This window comes from Antennarius striatus, chromosome 14 (genome assembly GCF_040054535.1).
Source record: "Antennarius striatus isolate MH-2024 chromosome 14, ASM4005453v1, whole genome shotgun sequence".
Taxonomy (NCBI): Eukaryota; Metazoa; Chordata; class Actinopteri; order Lophiiformes; family Antennariidae; genus Antennarius; species Antennarius striatus.
The window spans coordinates 5,384,922-5,406,671 of record NC_090789.1 but is presented as its reverse complement, the minus strand read 5'-3'; the positions used below and the strand labels follow the sequence as shown (position 1 = coordinate 5,406,671).

At 43.4% G+C, this 21,750-nt stretch overlaps 1 protein-coding gene across 2 annotated transcripts in view; it reads left to right on the top strand.

Annotated features, from left to right (window-relative positions):
* Positions 1–20,829, top strand: part of elmo1 (engulfment and cell motility 1 (ced-12 homolog, C. elegans)) — a 73,116-nt gene extending 52,287 nt beyond the window's left edge. For both annotated transcript variants that reach the window (XM_068333068.1, XM_068333067.1), the window contains exons 17-22: positions 10,983–11,146; positions 13,519–13,631; positions 16,404–16,511; positions 16,751–16,833; positions 18,538–18,615; positions 19,395–20,829. In XM_068333068.1, the coding sequence (XP_068189169.1) occupies positions 10,983–11,146; positions 13,519–13,631; positions 16,404–16,511; positions 16,751–16,833; positions 18,538–18,615; positions 19,395–19,595 (747 nt within the window). In that variant the 3' untranslated portion in view covers positions 19,596–20,829. The remainder of the gene's footprint in view (positions 1–10,982; positions 11,147–13,518; positions 13,632–16,403; positions 16,512–16,750; positions 16,834–18,537; positions 18,616–19,394) is intronic.
* Positions 20,830–21,750: the final 921 nt, after the last annotated feature.

Below are 21,750 nucleotides of genomic sequence, written 5' to 3'. Positions count from 1 at the left end.
CCTGTTAGTTGTTTTTTGGGACGATGCAACATTCTGATCTATTTGTAGGAGGCTGTGAATAAGAGAATAAAAGAAAACAGACGCTCTCTGTAGCGTCTGTTGTTACACTTGCTATTCATTATTTTTGGGAATCAGGGCTGATGAAATTTCTTTTTGAGTTTGTCTCATGGTGGGCATGTTGATATGACACTTGCACCAGCGGTGACGTGAGCATCTGTGTTCAGCTTGGCGACCAACAACCTCTTGCATCTGTATTTCTGCTTCATCTTGGGCAGAATTCAACACTCTTGCCAAACTCACACCCCTCCTGGGAATAGGTCCTGTTATCCATCTCTGTCCTTCAAAAACCTTCCCTTTTGAATGCAAGAGTCAATTTCGATTAAGTTTGGATAGATGATGCGTCCCCCCCCCCCAACACCCTCTCCCCTCATCCCTCCTCGACCTCATCTTTCATCACACGGAGCCTTGGGAGTTTGAAATTCAGCAGCAGCCTGTCGATAATAAGACTGTAAGGTCTCAAGGGCTTCCTATCAGCTAAATGGTGCGTGTGTAGCTCTGATGCTGCGTCCCGGTGTGTATCCACCAGGAATTTAAAAAACACTCTTGAGACATAAACCCCTGAGGTGTCTGAAAGTTTTCATTTTATTTTTTACTAAGGTCCACAAAGAGATGTGTTTATCAGCGACTGAGGCATTGGCAGTAAGTTTCACGAAATTAAATAACTTCGAACGTTGACAAGGGGAGCGTATCCTGATACGTTTGTGTAAATCACACTAAAGCCTGAGCATTAGTGTGGCTGGATAAAGTATTAGCTGTGACTCGATGGGGGAAAATTAGGTTTAATTAAAAAGAAAATCATTTACAGGGTCAATAAAGAGGGATTTAATAAAGGAAAAATGCAAATCACACAATCAACATTTACAGATTGCTGTTTGTAAAAAAAAAAAAAAAAGATTAATTCCAATAATAATTAATTACAATGGCACAAAGGGCAGAAGGCTATTTTTACACATAGAAAGTAAGTGACAGAGAGGGCTACAGCTATATAGATAAATATAGATAGATGTGTAGAAGTACCTGGAGTTAATAGTTAAGTGAATTTTAACTGAATAAATCAGTTTTTAAGAGCATTTTTGTAAGTTTTTATGAGTAACGTCACGGAAAATGCAAGCGTATGTGCTGCCTCTATGTATTCTATCTATGCATTCATTCACCTATGCATTTTATTCGTTCTATCTATGCATCCATCCATCTGCCAGAAAGGTCCCATTGAGATCAGGGTGCAGGTTTCTGTCTGAAGATGTTGGTTTAAAGACGGATTCCCACAGTCCCTTTCTGCGGTGTGAGTTACTACAACCGGGTTTATCAGTGTTTGGACTGAACACAAGCCACTGGCTCCACGCGCACACACACACACACACACACACACTCTCTCTCCAACAATCTTAAAGGAATTATGGTCATCTGAGACAAAAGGAAGAGAGTTAAATGGAGCTTAAAAGCAACGTGGTGTTAAGACCCCCTCACACACACACACACACACACACACACACACACACACATACACACACAAACTGACTGACACACACTTCATGATAAAACTACATACAATCTCTCTCGTTTGCTTCATGAATTCACTGTTTGGTGAAGCGTGTGTGTGTGTGTGTGTGTGTTTAATGGAGGCAAGTCTGATCCCAGGGCACTGCTGCAAACGTCAGGCAACCGTTTCTCCTGTTTCCATGGCAACCTCTGTCCAATTACCATTGCTGCTGTGTTTCAGTGAGATGGAGCCGTTGGTGTTTATTCACGTCAGTGTTTGTGTGCGTCCATCAGAGGCGGCGTCTCGTACAGCCGCCCGTCGGCTCTTTATCCAAATGTCTGTGCTTGGGGGTTGGGGGGAGGCTTCTCCTCCTCCACCTACACCCCCAGACGAGAAAACCATCTCCATCAAACATTCAGGGGAAAAAAAAAAAAACATGCCTCACTGATGTAGCAGCTTGCAGCTACTCACGATACCCCTCCTCCCTCTTCTCCTCCTCCTCTTCTCTCATCCTTCCCCTCCCTCCCCCTCCTTCTAAATCTCTCTCCACACACACACACACACACATACACACAAACACTCATACAATTATCATGTGATCCACTTGCTGCACCACCATTGGCGTCTCCGATCGTGGCGTGTGTCCAATCAAGGCTTAAGCCCAGAGATCAACATAAGCGAAGCGGCACTGCCTGGCTAATGCTCTTAGAGTCACAGAGGGAGGGAGGAAGGTAGACACATAGAGGAGAATCATAGTGTAGGGGGGACGGAGTTACCGAGGAGGCTGGGAGAGTTCATTGTTTTCATTTATTGAGACGGAATATGTAAAGAGATCTGAAGGACCAAAAATACAAGACAAGAAAAAGGGAAAAGCCTAGAGGAGCTGCAGGCGCTGCGTTGACAGGGAGTCTATCCTTAAAGCTTACGGTCAGCTAGTCCGCTAAAAACTCCTTCTGCTGGCAAAGCACAAGGATTCACCAGACACTGTGGAGAGCATCACGCCACACTTGGAAAGATGGAGTTGACATGTAAGTACTAAAGCTGGAAATGAGAAGGAGATGGACAGAGGGAGGTTTTTCTGTGAGGATGGGTGGATAGATGGATGGAGGAAGGGATGGGGTTTAGTTAGTAAGGAAGAAAGAAGGACTGTTTGTGTTGTTGCCTAGCTGCGGAGGAGGATGGAGGAGAGGAGAGTAGGGATGGAGAAGATGGGACAGGGGGGGGGGAGAGGAGGAACACGGATGGAGGTGTGTGTGGCGAGGTGTTTCGGGTTAGGCGAGGACCCAGATCAGAGTTTCATTTATGTAATCACCCTCATCCTTATGTGTGTGTTCACCAAACCTCCCATCACCCTCCAGACATCAACTGTATTCCAGAGTACAGTACGTGTGTGTGTGTGTGTGTGTGTGTGGTTGGGGGTTGGGCTTTGTTGTTGTGAATGGGATTACTCCACATCACCAACACCCATTATTTGTCACCAGAGGAATTGAACGTCCCCACTACTGATCTCCTCGCTTCCACGCTGCCTCTCGCTCTTGGACGAGCTTCAACCAGTGTTTCAGCCAGAGGGGGGGTTTGACACGGGATTAGAGCGAGATCGGCCCCCGGGCTGTCGAGCAGGATTCTGTCAGACGGAGCCAGAACCTGATTTCATTAGTTGTAGACGATGTACCGGATAATTGTTCACACCTGCAGAACGTCATAACGTTGTTTCATGTGAAAAAAACCCAATATATTACAATGTATGAATCGTTCATCAATGTAGAATAACATATCGTATCTGTTCCGGCTTCTCTGGTGTATAAATCAGCTTTTTTTTAAAATTTTCTGACTATTTAGAAATGATGGATTGGTTGTTTTTTTTTCAGTCAGATGAGAAGTGCAGTGTGCCCTCGTTCCTCTCAGTTAATGCGTTCCAGGAACCACACGCGAATAACAAATTCCGCGATGTAGCGGCCAACTATTTATCTTATAATTCACGGTAATTTAAACGTTTATGAACTCTCCACATGCTGATATGAAACCACCTTCTATCAGTTTTACCTTTTCTCACACTCTTATCAACTGTTTTAAAGCACTTTTGTGTCTCACAAAGTCGGGAGACTCACTCACGGAGCATAGCACACTTCCGGATGCCGTCAGCCAATAGAATTGCGCGTATGGTATCATGTGACTACCTACTAAAAATCCACGATGAGGTGAAGTTGCTCATGTTGATGCGTGAATGCGCTTTGCTTTACTGTATATAAAGCAAAGCCTGTGTTATACATTTCTTTTACCCAACGGTGACTGAATCCATAATCTGCTTTTCCAACACAGACCCTGTCCAATGGTTAATTATTCACCTAAACATGTACCATGTGACCCTCACAACCGGGCCTGCCTCTCCATGTCGCCTCTGGAATATTTTTGACTTGACATTTGGCCGCCAAAATCCCGTTTTATCCCGGCCCTGTTCGCCATAAATCAATTAAGAACACTTAATGCAAATCCATGCAAATGATTTCTCTGCTCTTCAGCAGCAGAAGGTGTTCCTCCACTTGGCCCAGAGGGTCAGAACGTGCGGCCGTACGTGAATAATGAAAGCGTTGTCGGTGGTGAAGTGAGGATGACGATGGACGCTCAGGGGTTGTTTTGGGCGGATGCCATGTTCGGCCTCCAGGAAGCGGTTTTGGGACAGTTGGTCAAAGCGCCACGCGCGCCGCCATATGCCCACAACTGTGACTGCTGCTGTCGTGCCTCGCATGAAAAAGGTCTGTGACTCGTTTCAGGACACGGTGGACCGGCCCCCTCCCCCACTCCCCATCTCACTCCATCTCCTATAATGAGACCTGCTATTTCCTGATTCCATACTGGTTTTATTTACCTCCCCCAGCTGTCAATACCTCATCCACCCAGTTCATTATAGCTCTTTCTCTTTCCATCTTTCTTTCTCTCCCTCTTTTTTTCTTCTTGTCCACCCCCTACCCCCACACCCCACCCCACCCCCCACCCCCTACACCTCTATTGTTGAATTCAGACGGGCTATTTATATCTTTCTGCCTGGCTGCCTCAGCTCCCACTCCTTTAACAAGATTTGCTCTATTGTTTTTGCATGTGTGTGTGTGTGTGTGTGTGTGTGTGTGTGTGCACACCTGGACAATGCAGTAACATGTGTTTTATACCCGTATCTTGACAAAATGTGTGTTTGAGTCCTTTTTAGGCTCATGGAGAGCTTTAGTTGTGTGTTTTTGCTGCATGGTTTTGCAGGACTGTGTGAACGCAGGGCTTTATGTCCATGCAGGGACTTGCTTTTCTTTGCATTACTATTTAATGAGAGTGGCGCCTATGGGCGCCCACTCACTCTGAGAATGTCAGCGCTAAGCTAACTATACAGATCAGAGCGTTGATCAGAAAGCCAGAGCTAACATTTTTATTTCATTGCCCATCAGTAAATCAACACTGATTTTGTTTTTTTTGTTTTTTACAGCAGCTCAGCTCAAGTTTTCTCCCATCATTGAGTTCTCTCTCTTTTTTTATTCTCGTCGTGTCCTCGTCTTCATCCTGTGCACAAACCGTCCTTACAGCGTGTGCGCTTCAGATTCCTTGAAGACGACGAAGACTCTCCACAAAGGCAGCCGTGCGTGGGCGTGTCCTATTGTGGATGCACGCTGGTATATGGCTGCCGAGGGCTTCGTCGTTAGTAATGCATAACATTCCGGTTTTGTTGTGTCACTGCTTGAATTGGGGCGTAATTTGAAGTATTTTAGAGGTGATGAAGGTGTGAGGAAAGGAGGCAAACAAGGATTCCTGATCCGTCTTTGTCTGCATAAGCGCAAAGATGCAGGAAGTATAAATTGATTCACTCCCCTTGAAATTACTCCCTGTGTGCCCGAGGGTGGGTGTCAGAACAAAATGTGTAGCTAACAAAGAGCAGCTACATCAGAGAGTCAATAACCACCATGTTTTCTCACCTTACTTTCCTTTTTCATCTTTCTGATATTTCCTTCAGTCCCTGGATTGAAGTGAAGAATTCTAAAGCAAAATGAAATTCTCCACCATCACTGTGTACTTTAGGTTACTGTTACTGTTTGCTGTGCTGTTCACGGTGGAACTTATCTATTTGTTGGAAAAGAAAAAAACAAAACCCTGCAGGAGAATCGTGTTGTGCTGCTCCTTCAAATATGGTGTGAAATCCCATAACTGGTCCTAAACGGTCCCATATCTGGCCCCTGTCTTCCAATCGGCTTCAGTCGGATCCAAAAAGGCATTGATTTGGTGGAAAAGGAACGTGACTGCTGAGTTTTGTTCATTATTATTCATATAATGAGCTACCGATTTGGTTTTTAATCAAAAGCCAGTGACAAATAACAAACTTTCATATTTCCTGTAACATCCACATCAAAACCCCATCGATTTGTGGCTTCGCGTGATCCCAGATGAAATCCTGAACCGCGTTAGCATCTCTTGACTCACAGTAAATACGAGTTTAACGGGCACGTTCATTACAAGCGCTCCTCGTCATGTTTGTCTCGTCACATAATCTAAATATGGCAACAGCAGCTAGCAGCAACAGCCAGCGTTGACCCTGCGTCACTCAAGCAGAAGGAGGAAGAGAGGACTGATGGAGGGAGGTCTACAGATGTTTATCCATGCACACATGGAAATACCGCACGTTTGCATGGAATGGTTTTGTCTTGTCTGAATTACATGATATGCAAATCAGAAGGAATACATTTGAGTAGCTAACATTGAGCGAGTGTATTTTCTATTCACTGTGATGTGGCGATGCCGTCAAGCAGATCCTGCGGGCATTCACTTCACAGAAAAGTGTTATTTTCCGCTGTGCTTTAAATTTACTTTTTTCCCCCCGTTTGCACTATATTTTATTCTATTAAGATACCCACACAGCAACTTTTTGCATTTCAGCCACGGGGCGAAGAAGCATAATTGAAATTTGAATTGGTGGAAATAGTGCCTTTCCACTCGGTTGTTCCCATAAATGAGACGTAGAGCCGTGACAGGACCATCAGCAGAGTCTAACAAGAAAGGCTTAACTATACCAAATCTAATCCTGGAATGGAGTCTTTATTTTGATTGTCTCCTAGTTAGCATTTTATGAATGACATCAAGATTTGGAATGTGAATCCTTATTATTAGGGTTGCAGCTGACCGTTATTTTCAATGCTGAATCAGTTACCATGTTTATCCAATACCAGAAGGTACGAATTTCTTATTTTATCACCTTTTCGATATCAACACCCAAAGTCAGGTGAAGTTTGACCTTATTGTTGTCTGATGTCTTCTAAAATGACAAATCTTGCTGCAACCATTGCTGACATTTAGAGATGCGTAGACAGTATAGGCTTTAAAAAAAAAAAAAGTTTCTAACATTATATGTTGTGTTTTTAAAGCGCAGCTGTGGCGTATGTATACGTTGAATCTAATTCCTGTCAGACAGAGATCTGGGATTGCTTTCGCCACCCTGACGTCTTACTTAAAAGCCCATTTCTAATGTGTATAGCATGTAATGATGCATTATTAACAATGGTGATGTCAGCCGTCTCTTCAACGTGGCGTTACCCGTTCGTCAACCTCTGCTTTGTCATTTCTCCTTTTCTTCCATAAAAATCGTTTTTCCATTTATTCAGTGCAGCTTTTAAATTCAGTGCAACCTTTCTAACACTCTTCTGGATACTACTGGATACTACCTTTTGTATGAATGCGAGCGTGCATGTTTAGGCATTTTCAATGCTTTTGAATGCAGAAACGCAGCGACACTCCCCGTTATCACCAAGTGAGATCGACTTTCTGATTGCTTACAGGGGAGTATCAGAAAAAGTTATTATTCTATGATTACCTCTTTATTATTTGCACATCAAAAATGCTTCTGCGGCACAATCACCAGATTTCAGTGAGTGGCGGCTGACTGACAGCTGGTGAATGATGTCATTAGCATCCTCTTAGGGAAATGAAGCAGCGCAACAGTCCATTGGTCGGGAGGGAAAGGGATGGCGATTTGTTGCGGCCGATGTGCTGCCGATGATGGATGGCGGGGCGATGAGGAACTGCCTGAGTGTCCTGTTTAAGGAGAGACCGAGAGGAAAAGAGGAGGAGATGAATGGCAGACTGGGGGAGTGTTGCAGACTGTGACTCAAGGGACGGCGTTTAATTGTTGTGTTGACAACTTGAAATGACTCCTTTCCAAAGAGATGCAAGAAGGAATGAAGGACCTGTTGTTTGGAAAAGATTAGAGAGCGTGTAAAGCAAAGATTACAAGATAAATGTGTCAAATATTAGATTAACAAAAAGCAATTTCTTCCACTAAAATGAATCCATGCCATGGTGAGCTCAGTGGGAAGCGATGGTGTTGACGCTCACCTCTATCAAGGTGCCTGCAGAGCAATCAGCGCATGGAGAAAAAATAAGAGGGATGGAGATAAAATATTCATAATGCCCCTTCGCCCCCGTAGAGAAAGGACCATGTGTTCGTATTAAACTTGATGAATATTCGCGGTGTTAATTAGCAGGAGTGCAGCCGCATGGGCCAACGGAATTGTTTTCCTGCTGGAGACACAACTTCAAACAAGGCATATTAATGATCGTTCCCCAGGAACTGCTCTAGTTGAGCACCGGGGTCCGGATAACGCTCTCTAGAGATCCAGACAAGGTTGGGGGAAAAAAAGGGGGTTGTAGGTGAAAACATAATCATCTTCTGTTAAAAGACGTACAAATTCACAAGTTTTATGATGTCAGGGTTAAACTGAGCAGTTTTTACCAAACCAATTTTTTTATTCTGTCATGTGATCCCTTTTACCTTCAAATGGCTTCTTTTAACAAATAATGTTCCTGCTAGATGCACTGACACACTAACTGTAATCTTAATGGGAGAATGAATTAATTTGAGGATTAATTATCTGGATTATAGGTGTGTGTGTGTGTACAACACTGTGAATTTGTGATTAAAAGAAGTGGACAGGAGTGATAAATCTGCCGTACCATGATTGCGAGCTGTGGGTTCATCCATTTGTCTGAATTTTTTTTGTAGCTCGAGGAGGAGGAGAGGATGAAGTCAGGGGCCGTGAATAAATGGCCGGTCCTCTGGGTTGCAAATCTCAGCTATTTCAGATGAGAGGCGAAAGGGACAGAAACATTAATTTAGAAATATTTCTCCGTATAATGGCTACCATTAAAACCCACATCTCACCTTAAAGTTTCTGCATCCAGTTACCAACCAGAGGTGAAGAGGAAATTAAATCAAATGGAATTGACATATTTTTTTTCAGTTACCCTCATTCATTTGTTTGTTTTTTTTATTTAAATTTAAAATTATGGATCACCTGATCGGGAATACTTTATAAGTCCATCACACTTTGATTTGTGAGGGATGTTATCGTGTGATTATCCTCCAGATAGTAGGTGTTATCCATGAAATTAGAAGCAGACATCATGTATCTTGCATTATTTCATAGTTCTGGATCCAGATTGTGATTCGGATTACAATATAGCAGTGTGGGATCAGAAGCAGATCACTTCTGATAAATGTAAAGGTCATGACCTCTTCCTTCTCCTGTTTTCTGGTGTCTTTACAACCGTTCCCAGTTTAACACTGATATTACGGGGTTTATATCTGCACAAAGAACAAAAGATCTTTTTAAAGAACCAGGATCCTGATGTCTCATTCTGCCTCAGTCAAAGGGAGAGTTGAAGAATCTCCTGGAGCTGAGTCACTGATGTTCTGCATCAGCTTTCATGCCAGTTAAATTTGGACCACTCTAGAGATGACCTCATGTACACTGATTGGTTCTGAATCTGAGATTTGCTGGATAAATCAGATTACACAGTCAAAATGCAGAAACCGCAGGGGATTTTTGATGTGCATTAACACAAGAATGGAATAGTTTATCATATGCAGACACAGATATGTGATAAGTCACATATGAGGTCGCAGTTTGACTCAAATTTGACTCTTTTCTACTGTAAACTTTTGCAGGGAAAATACACAGCGACTGCCTCTTGAGCGCATTTAATTTCTAAAGCTAATCTCTGAATTAAATGCTGCAATCAGTAACAAAGTAAGTGGTGAAGTAAGTAGATGTATATTTTATTTTTTCATGGCGGGAGCTGAGCATTTATCTTCAAGGCTTTTCAGAATCAAATGGTTTAATTCTTTTTGTGTGTGTGTGTGTGTGTGTGTGTGTGTGTGTGTGTGTGTGTGCACTGCTTTGCTGCGCAGCTAAGGCATCTCAAAAAGAGACTCGGACCACTTCTTAATCCATTTTTAGACGACGAATGCAACGCTGAGTCCAGATTACCGCACTCGATCGCCTTTGTTGTCTCTTTTTTGATGGTCGGATGTGCACACAGTTAAAATCTTCCATTTTTATTGCTTTCACACCGTCTTAGTCTGACAGAGATCAGAGGCTAGCAAGTTGATGAGTAATCATCTTCCAATGTAAATGGTAAAAATGCTATTATATAAGACTATGCTAGGAATCTTGGCCCACTGGGGTTTGGCGCAATTGTTAAAGATGTGGAGCTCAGCTGCAGGGAAACAAAAGGATACACTAATTATGAGGAATTTCCAAAGATATCTACTTTTTCTGTACACAAGCATCTACAAAACAAAGAGGCGAGAAAATGGCAAAATCAAAGAAAACAGGAGGAAAAGTGGAGATTTAAGCCACTTAATCAACATCTACAAGCTCAGAGGTGGCTGAGAATAACGCAGATCCGTAATCAGCGCCGTTGTTCACGTCTGCCATCACGTTCTGTGCAGCAGCTGTGATGGTCTGTCATGTTTGAACAGTTTCATCACATCTGGCATGTTTGCTCTCAGTCAAATTCCCTTTTCTGTGCAGACCGACTACTTTTATTAATCAAGAGCCAATATTTGAGTTGCTGGTATATATGAGCGTTCATATTCTTAATTATGCAGAATGCAAATCAGAGCGCAAGCGAAATGGAAGCAGCTGTCATTAAAGATTTAAGCTGAAGACTCATTTCCCTGAAGCTGGAGAGACTGACAGAGAGAGAGAGAGTTAGGAAATAATCTGTGTGTTATTAACTGTGTTTCAAATCAGTGCAGTCCTGTCATAAAACTGCTTAAACTGGCGATATTAAATTCACCTTCACATCTTAATAACAACTTAGTTTTTAATGAAATATCTCTGCTCCGCCTGAGGAACTCCTCCAAACTCATTCGTTGACCTCGCTTGCATTTAACTCAAACCATTTTCCACCAGATTTAAGAGAAACAGAAACAAGTGACTTCCTGCTATCATTTATCTGCATAAATGTGAGGATAATTTTGTTTTCCTGTTTTTGTTTGTGACCTGCGTTAGTCACAGTGGTTCCGGTCATTCAACTGGGGTCTGGTTAGTTGTATATTTGAATACTGAGGCATGACTTGGTTTTTTTCCTCTTCATCCCTGATGATCTCGCTCCTCTTCCTCCTGTGCAGGTAATGCAGGTGGTGAGGGAGCAGATCATGCGAGCGTTGACTCTCAAGCCTAATTCCCTGGACCAGTTCAAGAGTCGGCTGCAAAACCTGAGCTACACAGAGATCCTGAAGATACGCCAGTCCGAGAGGATGAACCAGGAGGACTTCCAATCCCGCCCCATCCTGTGAGTCGCTCAGCGGGCCGCGCCGTCGCCGTGAAAAATCTGACGATGCGATTTATTAAAAAAAAGAGTTGTTGTTGTCATTTAATACGCGTACAATTTTTCTCCTTTGTCTTCTTTCCATTTGTCCTATGACTGCTACCGGCTTCAGGTCACACCAGAGCTCTTCTCTCTTCATTGAAAATAAACATTAAATCCAAATGGCCTTCCCAGTGAATGCTCTATTAATGACCCTCCAGCTCACTAAGCATGGAGGACCAGCCTGTAATAGATCGTTCACCGACTGATCACCGATGCAGACCCTGTAATGGAGAACATTGTTTAGTCCGGCCTGTATTTAATGGAGTCGCCAGCACTATTGAAAAATCGTTTCACAGAGAGAGCTTGTTCCTCCGAACAGTAATCAATGCTGAGCCAAGGGCTTATTGAATCGATATTGGAAGGGTAGAGACCAAATTTTAGCAGCCAATTAATCCAAAGGGAGAAAAGTAGAAAGATGCAGAAAAATCTATTTTGAAACACTTTTAAATTGTTACGGAAAAAAAAAAACTACAAGTGATGCAGCATTTAGATTTCAGCGCCTACGAATAATTTACAACTTTGTTTTAATCATGTGTAATTTACAGTAATCCCACGCTTATTTCCACTTCAAGTTTCACGGCTTCATTACATTGGGGATTTTTGGTAGGTAGTCACGTGATACCGTATGCACATGCTATTGGCTGACAGCATCCGTGTGTGCGCTGCGTTCCAACACACGGTTCCTCCTGTGACTTTTCTTTAATACAAAAGTGCTTTAAAAAGTCTATAAGAGTGTGGAAAAAGGTAATACAGATATAAGGTGGTTTAATATCAGTATGGGGAGGTTTCATAAATGTTTATATTACCATAAATAATAAAGTTTGTCGCTATATCACAGAATTTCGTTTCTCGCTGGTGGTCCAGGAGGGATTAGTGTTCTTATTTTACTGCCCCAAGAAAAAAGAAGAGTATAACTGATGTATTCTGGGAGACGGTGGCGATAAGTAACAGAATTAAAAAGCCAAAGTGAAAAAAAGCACATTTTCCAGCTTTTATTATGGAGCGACTGTCGGGTAGCGGCGAGCGTCACGGGCTGACGAGTCTCTCTTTCAGCAGCTTCTGGCGGCCCGAGGCTGGAATTTTCCGCTAATCAATACAGTACAGTCATGACTGGTAAACATAATGAGCGGAGAATGTCAGACGACAGATTTAAAAGAAGCTCTGTGTTTCCTGCTGTCATTGTTGCTGCTTTTCTGCCATCAGTTACTGTCAAGAATGACTTCAGTCAGCAAAAAAGAAATGGAGAAGATCTATTACAGCGTCCTCAGTGGATCATCTCTGACACCTAAAATGAGATTTTTGACGTGTTTAGGTCTTGTTTAGTAGTTTTTTCATGTAAAAAAACCCCCACACTTGGTAGGTTATGTCACATCAAACTACATTTTAAGTATGTAGAAATTATTATAACCTCCATGCTCCTCATAGACTGGTGAAAACTGTGGATGATGGGTATTTCTGCGTTGGTATAAAAGCCTTCAGAAACCCTCAGACGAAAGTGGTCTCGCCCATGTTCAGCACATTAGAAAAGGACATGAGACGTTCAAGACCGAGCCACCATCATCCATCTTCCCCGTGAAACAGCCGTGCCCTCCAAACTTACTGTCTCCTTAAAGATGTCGGAGTGAATGTCCAGCCACAGATCAATGTAATGAGTCAGTGATGAGGCAAACACATAGACGGCAAGGATGAGCGGGGAGACAAATGAAGGGAGACAAGAGCAGATGAGCCTTGAAGAGAAGGAGGGAGGGAGGAAGAGGGGAAGAGAAGGACAAAGGTTATCAAGGACGTCAGACCGGGGACATATTAGAAACGCACACGTTTCGCCCCTCGAAAGCCGTCGTTCTTCTCATACGCAGAAATAACACAAGATTGAAGTGGAAGAGAAAAGACTAAAGCATGGGTAACAGCAGAACTGCCCAGGCGGATATTATACATAATTCATGTTGACTTCATATTCATATGCAGCACACACAGGCATGCATGTGGAGGCATCAATAAATGACAGCAAACCAAGGCGGATCTGAAGCCGTGCTGATCAGCCTTTGTGTGTGTGTGTGTGTGTGTGTGTGTGTGTGTGTGTGTGTGTGTGTGTGTGTGTGTGTGTGTGTGTGTGTGTGTGTGTGTGTTTTTGTTCCCTGTTCCCACCTGACAGAGTGCAGGGATTTTACATAAAATAACTAACCCGCTTTCACATACTTTCCTAATCTGGATGGGTGGTTTACCTTTCACAGATGATTCTTACTGTGTGTGTGTGTGTGTGTGTGCGTGTGTGCGTGTGTCATTTTTTCCTGCAGGGAGCTGAGAGAGAAGATCCAACCCGAGATCATGGAATTGATCAAACAGCAGAGGCTCAACAGGTTGTGCGAGGGAACCTGCTTCAGGAAAATCAGTAGTCGCAGGAGGCAAGGTGAGACGTCTGACACACACACATGCATGCAAACACACGTGTGACTGTGCACACACACAACTGGACAGGCGTGTCAAATCTGTCGAGCCGAGACTGGTGATGATAAACCCAAAGCATCATTTTTCTGGGACATAAGAAGATTCACTCTGTGTGAATGCAAATGTTTTGGAGCGGAGAGCCTGTGGATTTGTCTCCATGAGCCTTATTGGTGTTCATTCTTTGTGATTCAGCAGAAAGGGAGAGGAAGAAGAGTAAAGAAGTGAAAACCACATCTGGTTTCACGCTCGTTTCACATCACTTCCAAATATGTCGACTCAAACAGAGCACAAACATGTGGACGTTTCTCTATCGGCGCCGACGCATCCGGGCGTTTTGAAAGCCTGATTGATCCTGGCAGCTGTCGCCCAGATGTTTGTCAAATTGAAGACGTTTCAGAAAAAGGAAAGCGCCACAAAAATAAATAAATAAAATAAAGGATCCCTTCAGGTTGAAAGAATCACCTCAGTTTGATGATATGATCTGCTTGTGATTAGCTGATTTACACACACACACACGTGTGGCCTGTTTCACATTGAATATTCTTCATATATTAATTCATAAACATAGGAAATCTGTGCACATGCTAAACAAAAATGAATTATTTTTCTTCCGGTATTAATCTTTTCTGATAACCTTAATATCTTATTTAAATCCACGAGCCGTTCAGGTAGCGCTACGCCCACACGCAGCCACATAGGAAGGAGTTCATGTGCCTCGCTGGATTTAATTTAGCGCGGTAGGCTACAGGTTTACGCTGGCTGCAACAGCACGCTGACTTTAGAAGCGTTTTTGTAGCTGGGAGTCGTTTTCTGCCTCGCAGGAATCCGGAAGGAGTCAAATACGTGCTGTTTCAAACCAGTCAGTTCCACAGCTTTTTTATTTATCAGGCCCAAACTCTCATATCACAACACTTCGGTTGGAGTTGTTATCGCACATGACAGCCTCAATTTAAGCAAGAGGGGAAAGCTTCTCTCTCTCTCTCCCCCCCCCCCTGTGCAAATAAAGACTTTTTAACGGGAAAGAATTTCACAAGAAGGTGCGAAAACAGACCTCCATCAAATAAAAATAAAAGACATGATGAATAAAGATAAAAGAGCTTGTGTGCACGGTTACGACACACACACACACACACACAAACACAAACACACACACACAGATCAGGCCCTAAAAGAATAAAGCTACCCATTCAAATATTGATCCGGATCTGACATCTGCATGAAGCCAGGAGACCCAGGAATCAGAGACCATTTTGTACAACTATTTCAAATTCCCCCTGCAGCTTACAAGGACCTCCATCAAATATTAATTAAACTGGCTGCTGTGCAGATGACTGTTCTGGTCTTTCTCTAGCTTTTCAAAGTGCCAGCCTGCCCATTACGAGGGGATGCTTCTCTGTAAAAGCTCAGGCTGATGGCGTTCTGACATTTTGGAGAAAGGGGAGCACTACACTGCCAATCTTTTAAAGTGCAACATACTGGCAGGTAGCGACGCTGGGGGGTGGGGTGGGGGTGGGGGGGTGCAATGTGTGTAAACGCTGCATGAAAGCAAAAATAAAGTTTGGATCTTGGCCGTATGGTAGACCCACATCCTGGAAGCTGAGTCATGTTAAGACAATTATTGTAAACGCAGCATCTTGGAGGCGGAAGGAGCGCATATGCGCTTGCACACACACACACACACACACACACACAAAGCAGTCACACTTAGCAGTGAAGCTGAACTGTTGATAGCATCCTCTCCCAAAAGGCCCCTCCCATCACAGCTGCTGCCACCCCCCCCCCCCCCCCCCCCACAGTGGACGGCACCAGCCTGGCATCACCAGCTGTCTATTTTCCTCAATTAGGATTTGGACCGTGCCACCCGGGGTGCACGCCAGACAGACCTTCCAACTTGACGCCCGCCTTAGTTCTGGCCGCGGCGCGTGGAGGCAGAGGCGGCCATCGGCCGCCGGCGAGGCCTCACGTCGCAGGAGAATTTCACGTCACGTCAGCCAAGAGGAAAAATAGACATGAATCCTCAGCAGGGAAAAGTTTTAGAAAGAGATTAAAAAAAAACCAGATCAACTTCATTTTAGGATTCATGATGTGTTTGTTTTTTATATCTGGACACAAAAGCATGAAGTAAAACTTCCAAATTGCTGTTAAAAAAAAAAAAGCTCAGCTTTAACATTCTAATTTAGAAACATGGATAAATCCATTATTTTTAATTACCTTTTTCATTTAAATGTGTTTTTATTGTCAAACTGATTATTCTTTTTTTTTTTTTTCTTCCTCTGGTTGGCGTAGACATTTCCTTACCTCCGCTGCTTGAATTCCATTTCATTGCACACTCAAGGTTTCTTCCCCGAGGCCTGGGTTGCCTTATGTTAACTCATCTGTGTGTCTGTGTGTGCGTGTGTGTGTGTGTGTGTGTGTATGTGTGTGTGTGTTTGGTATATTGCCGTGCACGCTGCAGAATCATTGTTAAAATAATGACGGCCAAGTGTGTGTTTTTGTTGCCCATCAAGATCCCAGCGCATCATGCACCATCTGTAGATTCTCCTTCCTTTTTTATTTTTTTTATTTATTTTTTTTACCCTGCTAATTTTCCCTCTGGTTTGATGATTCATTTAATCCCATATGACGCCTCATGCCAGCCGCTGACATATTTCATAGCTTCTCTAAATCTCTTTCTCCCTCTGTCTCCCCCATTCCTCCTCTCTGTCTCCTGTTTTCTCCTCATGAATTCTTCCAGATAAGTTTTGGTATTGTCGTCTGTCTCCGAACCATAAAGTCCTGCACTATGGGGATCTGGAGGAGAGCCCCCAGGGGGAAGTGCCCCACGACTCTTTGCAGGACAAACGTGAGTCTCAAGCGAAACTAAAGTCTGCATTCCAATAAATATCTGGTACAAGTCTCCAGTCGCTTGGCTTCCTGTTGAAACATCAGTTTTACTGTGCACCGACAGATTTGGGGGGAGAATTTTATCATTTAATCACTTGACTAAACAAGCTGCTCATCTGGGATGGCAGTGTTGTCACGGCGATGTTGTTGTGGATGGATGTTGTTGTCGTCGTTAAGTAACTTCTGTCCTCTCTGCAGTGCCTGTGGCTGATATCAAAGCTGTTATCACCGGCAAAGACTGCCCTCATATGAAGGAAAAGGGAGCCCTGAAGCAAAACAAGGTGTGTGTATGTGTGTGTGGTGGGGGTGGGGGGGCATACGCAGGCGAGAGAGTGTTTTACTGTGTGTGTGTGTGTGTGTGTGTGTGTGTGTGTGTGTGTGTATGAGACTTGCATAACATGTCAGTTATATAAATTTGCTTTGGGAAATAACAATAAGTCAACACTCATCCATCAGGGTTACTGTGCGGGAATAAATGACGGAATGCTCCTTTAGCTGCAGACGCTTTCACTTTCAAAGCAACACAGAACGCCGCCGTAACAACGAGGAAAAAGCCACATTCATGGGTGACTGTTTTCACGCTGACCCTTCCTATGTGCTCCCCCTACACACACACACACACACACACACACACGGGACTCCGATATATTGAATGTTGGGTAAATAGTCCTGGAAACAAAGAAGCACGCCTCCTCCCCTCTTCGTCTCCTTATTTACTTTAGTCAATAAGCACAAGTCTAGCAGAATGACTGGAGGAGGGGGTGGGGGTAGGGGTGGAGGCCGAGGGGGGGGGTCTAGCATGCCTGTCCCTTGTGAAAAAGAACAGGAGCACATTTCATTAGTCAACGTTACAAGTCCAGCCAAAGTCACCTCTACAGGCTGAGTGCCGAGCAGCATCAGGACCGTTTGAAGGATGCTGAGGTGGGGGGGGGGGTGAAGCATCGGGGGGCGGTGTATGTGTTTTATATTTCAATGCACACACCTCCTATAAGTACTGTACGCTCTTTGCATGTTAATGATGTGTGTATTATTTAGAGGCCAGGTCCACTGATGCAGAATGTCAGTCTATGCTTTTAAAGCCTTCCTTGACGCACCTCCAGGAGGGACCGAACGATGCGTGTGAACGTTTGCACGCTCTGCTCTATTCAGTTGTGACGAGTCTTATACCGTATGTGTGGAAAATTCTGCATTTCAATTAAGGTTCAGGTTTTTGCAGCGATATTAAAATAAGGCTGCAGAGGGGAAATGAAGATTCAGAGCAGAAGTATCTGATTGAAGTCTCAGTTCCGGGCGACTACAAGTCGGAGCTGCACTTAATTAGTTCATCAATGTAAAAGAAAACAGATTAAAAAAATCTTAAAAATAGACACCACAGGTTTATTAATCCTAAGAAAAAGCAATGAAGTCATGGTCATGGAGAGATTATTCTTACTTTATCATTCAGGTTTTTAAATCCTATTATTCCAGTAATAAATGTTCTTATTTCTGCATCCCCAGTCTATGACTGTGTGATTTAATTACCTTCCTCCATAAATAATAAATCAGTTACTGACTTCACCCAATCTGCAAGCAAGTATTTAATCAGTTGATTTTTTTTTTATTTCCTGGTGCTCCACGTCTGTGGGGGTTTTTTTTCCCCTTCACGCCACCTTTAGTTTATTTCCAGCAGTATTCCGCAGCGGATTCTGGTGGCGCTCACCTCCCAATCCTATCGCATCGTATTCGCAGCCTCCCTAAGGCATTTTTCAGTACGTGATCTCTGAAGGCGCGCCAGGTATTCGCCGTCCTCGCTGATACCTGATGAGTTGATGTTCATCTGATTCAACAGACGGAGACAAGGCATGACGAGCGGAGACAGATTGGTGTAAATCTCACCTGTTCCTTCTTCCTGTCACCTCTCCACCCCACCGTCTCTGTCACTGTCCTTGTTTCCTCTCCCTCACCCCCTCCCTCACCCCCCCTCCCCACCCTTGTTGTGTCTCCAGGAGGTGTTGGAGCTGGCCTTCTCTGTCCTCTACGAGTCAGACGAATATTTAAACTTTATCGCTCCTGACAAGCACGAGGTAAGCCATGTGTGTATGCATGGATATATTTCCAGCACAAACACACACACACACACACACTATATTGCTATATTGCCAAAATATTGTCCCTAGCAACCACCAAACCCGGACTTGTCCATCAGATCAGATCTGCACGCTGTTCTTGAGCTAATCCGAAGGCCACATGAGGTTTGGAGGTCTGTAGCGACTGACTCTGCAGAAAGTTCCCGATCTCTTGCTCCATTAAGAAGGTCTTCCACTTTGTTGCTGAGTTGCTGTCGTTCCCTCACAAGTTCCACTTCCTTATAATACAGCTGACAGTTGACTGTGGAATATTTAGGAACAAGGAAATGTCACGAGTGATTCGTTGTACCGGTTGGCATCCTGTCACAGTTCTACGCTGCAATCCACTGAGCTCCTGAGAGCGACCCATTCTTTAACAAATGTTTGTGGATGCAGTCTGCATGCCTAGATGTTTGATTGTATAACTTCTGTGGCCATGGAAATGATTGGAACACCGGATTCTGATTATTTCAATGGATGAGCAAATACTTTTGCCAATATCAAATATATATATATATGAACACATGGTGTCTGTTGGATGTATGTATTAGGACACATTTACATTCACTGCCTCATCTATCTCCTTAGTTTAAAAAAAGGACATGAGAATCAACACAATGACCCCACAAAACACTTCTCCAGTTCTTGTAACATGATCTCTAACAGCCCGATGCAGTTTAAGGCTTCGCTGGTTGTTTATTTGTTTGTTGACTCGACCTCTGCCCGTGTTTTTCCAGTACTGCGTGTGGACGGACGGTCTAAACGCCCTCTTGGGTAAAGAAATGACCAGCGATTACACAAAATCTGACATGGACACCCTCCTCTCCATGGAGATGAAGCTACGCCTTTTGGATCTAGAGAACATCCAGATTCCCGAGGCCCCGCCCCCCATTCCCAAAGAACCAAGCAACTATGACTTTGTTTATGACTGTAACTAAGCAACCAGTCAGCTCCAACCCGAATCCCCGGCGGCACCTACTGTACTCACTGGACCAATGCCCTTTTTTCTTATAAACTGGAAAAACAACAAATAAAACCATATATTATAAAAAATAATAATAAACTGTGATTGATTGAAAGATAAAACAGGAATTATTGAACTATTTTCCTCCTGCTTCATGCTAGACCTTTATAAGAGGGGGAATGGGACACATCGATAGGCTCGCTGCACCCGAGGGACTCGGGAGTCGACTCGGAGTCATCAGGTCAACTTGGTGGAGAGACACCAGGAAGTATTTGTTTGACTCACTGCTGGTCGTTCGGCATCTTTTTTCCTCTTCTTCTTCTTCTACTGAAGCACCTGCTGTCTTTTTCTTTTTTTTTTTCTTTTTTTTTCTTGCTTTGAGATTGTTGTAGACAAAATCGTAGAACTCCTCTCTCCTGTTTCCTTGTCATCCTTTCTTATGTTTACTGTATTATTTTTTTTCCTCAGGGCTTTTGTTGGGGGATGATTGTTTTGTTTTTCGTCGTCAGCTTTCCAGCACTATTTGCTGTCACATTCTCCCTTACAGTATTTGTGGCAGAGAAATGTTTCCCATGAGGCTGAAAAGAAGAATGAAGTACACTTTAAGACCTCTTATATCCGCTCCATCCTGCTACACTTATACTGAAGACTGTTAGAATAAGTCCATCCTCCAAATCAAGGCACTGAACTCTAGTAAAGGGCCTTTCTTTTATATACCCCAATGTTAATGTTACCATTCTTTCCACTGCTTATTGCATATTGTACAAACCAACACAGTGTCTTTGCCAAAAACGACCATAAAAACATTGTATGCCAACACATAGACCCGTCCCTCTTGTGGTATGACTGCTGTAAACAACATTCCTAAGCAATATTTAGCTTTTTTTTCTCTCTCTGTTAGTCATTCGTAAGATGGTCAGTGATTTTTAAGTTGTGAATTTGCCAAGTTGTTTTTATTACAAAGAGGACGATCATGTTTGTGTGCGTGTGTGTCTGCGTGCGTGCGTGCGTGTGTGTGTGTGTGTGTGTTCAGGACTATATAGCCACAAATTGCAAGATTGTTTTTTTTTATTTAAATACAAATTATGATTATTTCTAGTATGATTTATATTTTTTTTCCCCCTTTCTATTTAATACGTTCACATGATTTTTTTTTTTTTCAAAGCCCCTCAAAACTGCTGTTTACATTAAAGTTTGAAGAACCGTAACGCTTTTTTTTTTCCTTGCTTTTTCATTCGTGCACGAACATCACACCGATGTTTGGAGCGTGTGAAAGATTTATCCTTAGTATTTCACAATATAAGCAGAAAAATTAAGCTAAATAGAAGGAATAGTGATATCATGATTATCAAATGTATTCAAATCTCCTCCAGAGACCCCAGGTTCGGCTCCCTGTTTCCAGTTTGCACAGCCTGCAGGCATCCACAGCAGCATAAAATGTGGCTTCGACAGCCCCGGAGAAAACTCATTGTCATTTGTTAAAAGTCCCCGGCAGCTTCTGTTCTATCACTTTCAGACCTGTCATTTCTGAGAAGACACTTGGCTTTACACTCAGAACCTCTCATGCCTCCCGGCTTGGAGCCAAAATGTCATCATTATCAGATCCAAATTGGCCCAATAAGAAGCCCTCCTATCAAGCGGAGTCGCATTGTGCTGGAAATGGCGTGAGAAAAAGTCATTTTAGTTTCAATACATAGAATTTTCAGCTCCACATTTCAGTAAATAAAGCGCTAGAGAAAACTCACGCTGTCGTCCTACCCTAAATATTTATGTGGAAATCAATCTGTCAAACAGTTTCGAGATGGATTTGTCTGTATCTTCGCCTCCATCAGGATATTAGATTATACTTTGTGTGCATGTACGTGTGACTCTTTGGTTTTGGTGCCTGAGTTTTCCCATTACATGCTTGGCTGTGTTGTGGGATATTTATTTTCCTGCACACAGGTTGAAGCGTTCCCCTACTTATCTGTGTGTGACACCATTTCTTGCTTGACAGCTCTATCCGCAAACCCCCCCTCCCCCTCAGGCTCAGGGGCCTCCACTGAGCTCCGTCTTCAGGGGAAGATTGTTCACTCACAAGTGGATACCGATGCCCCTGTGCTCATTAGTAATGGAAGTCAGCACATAAC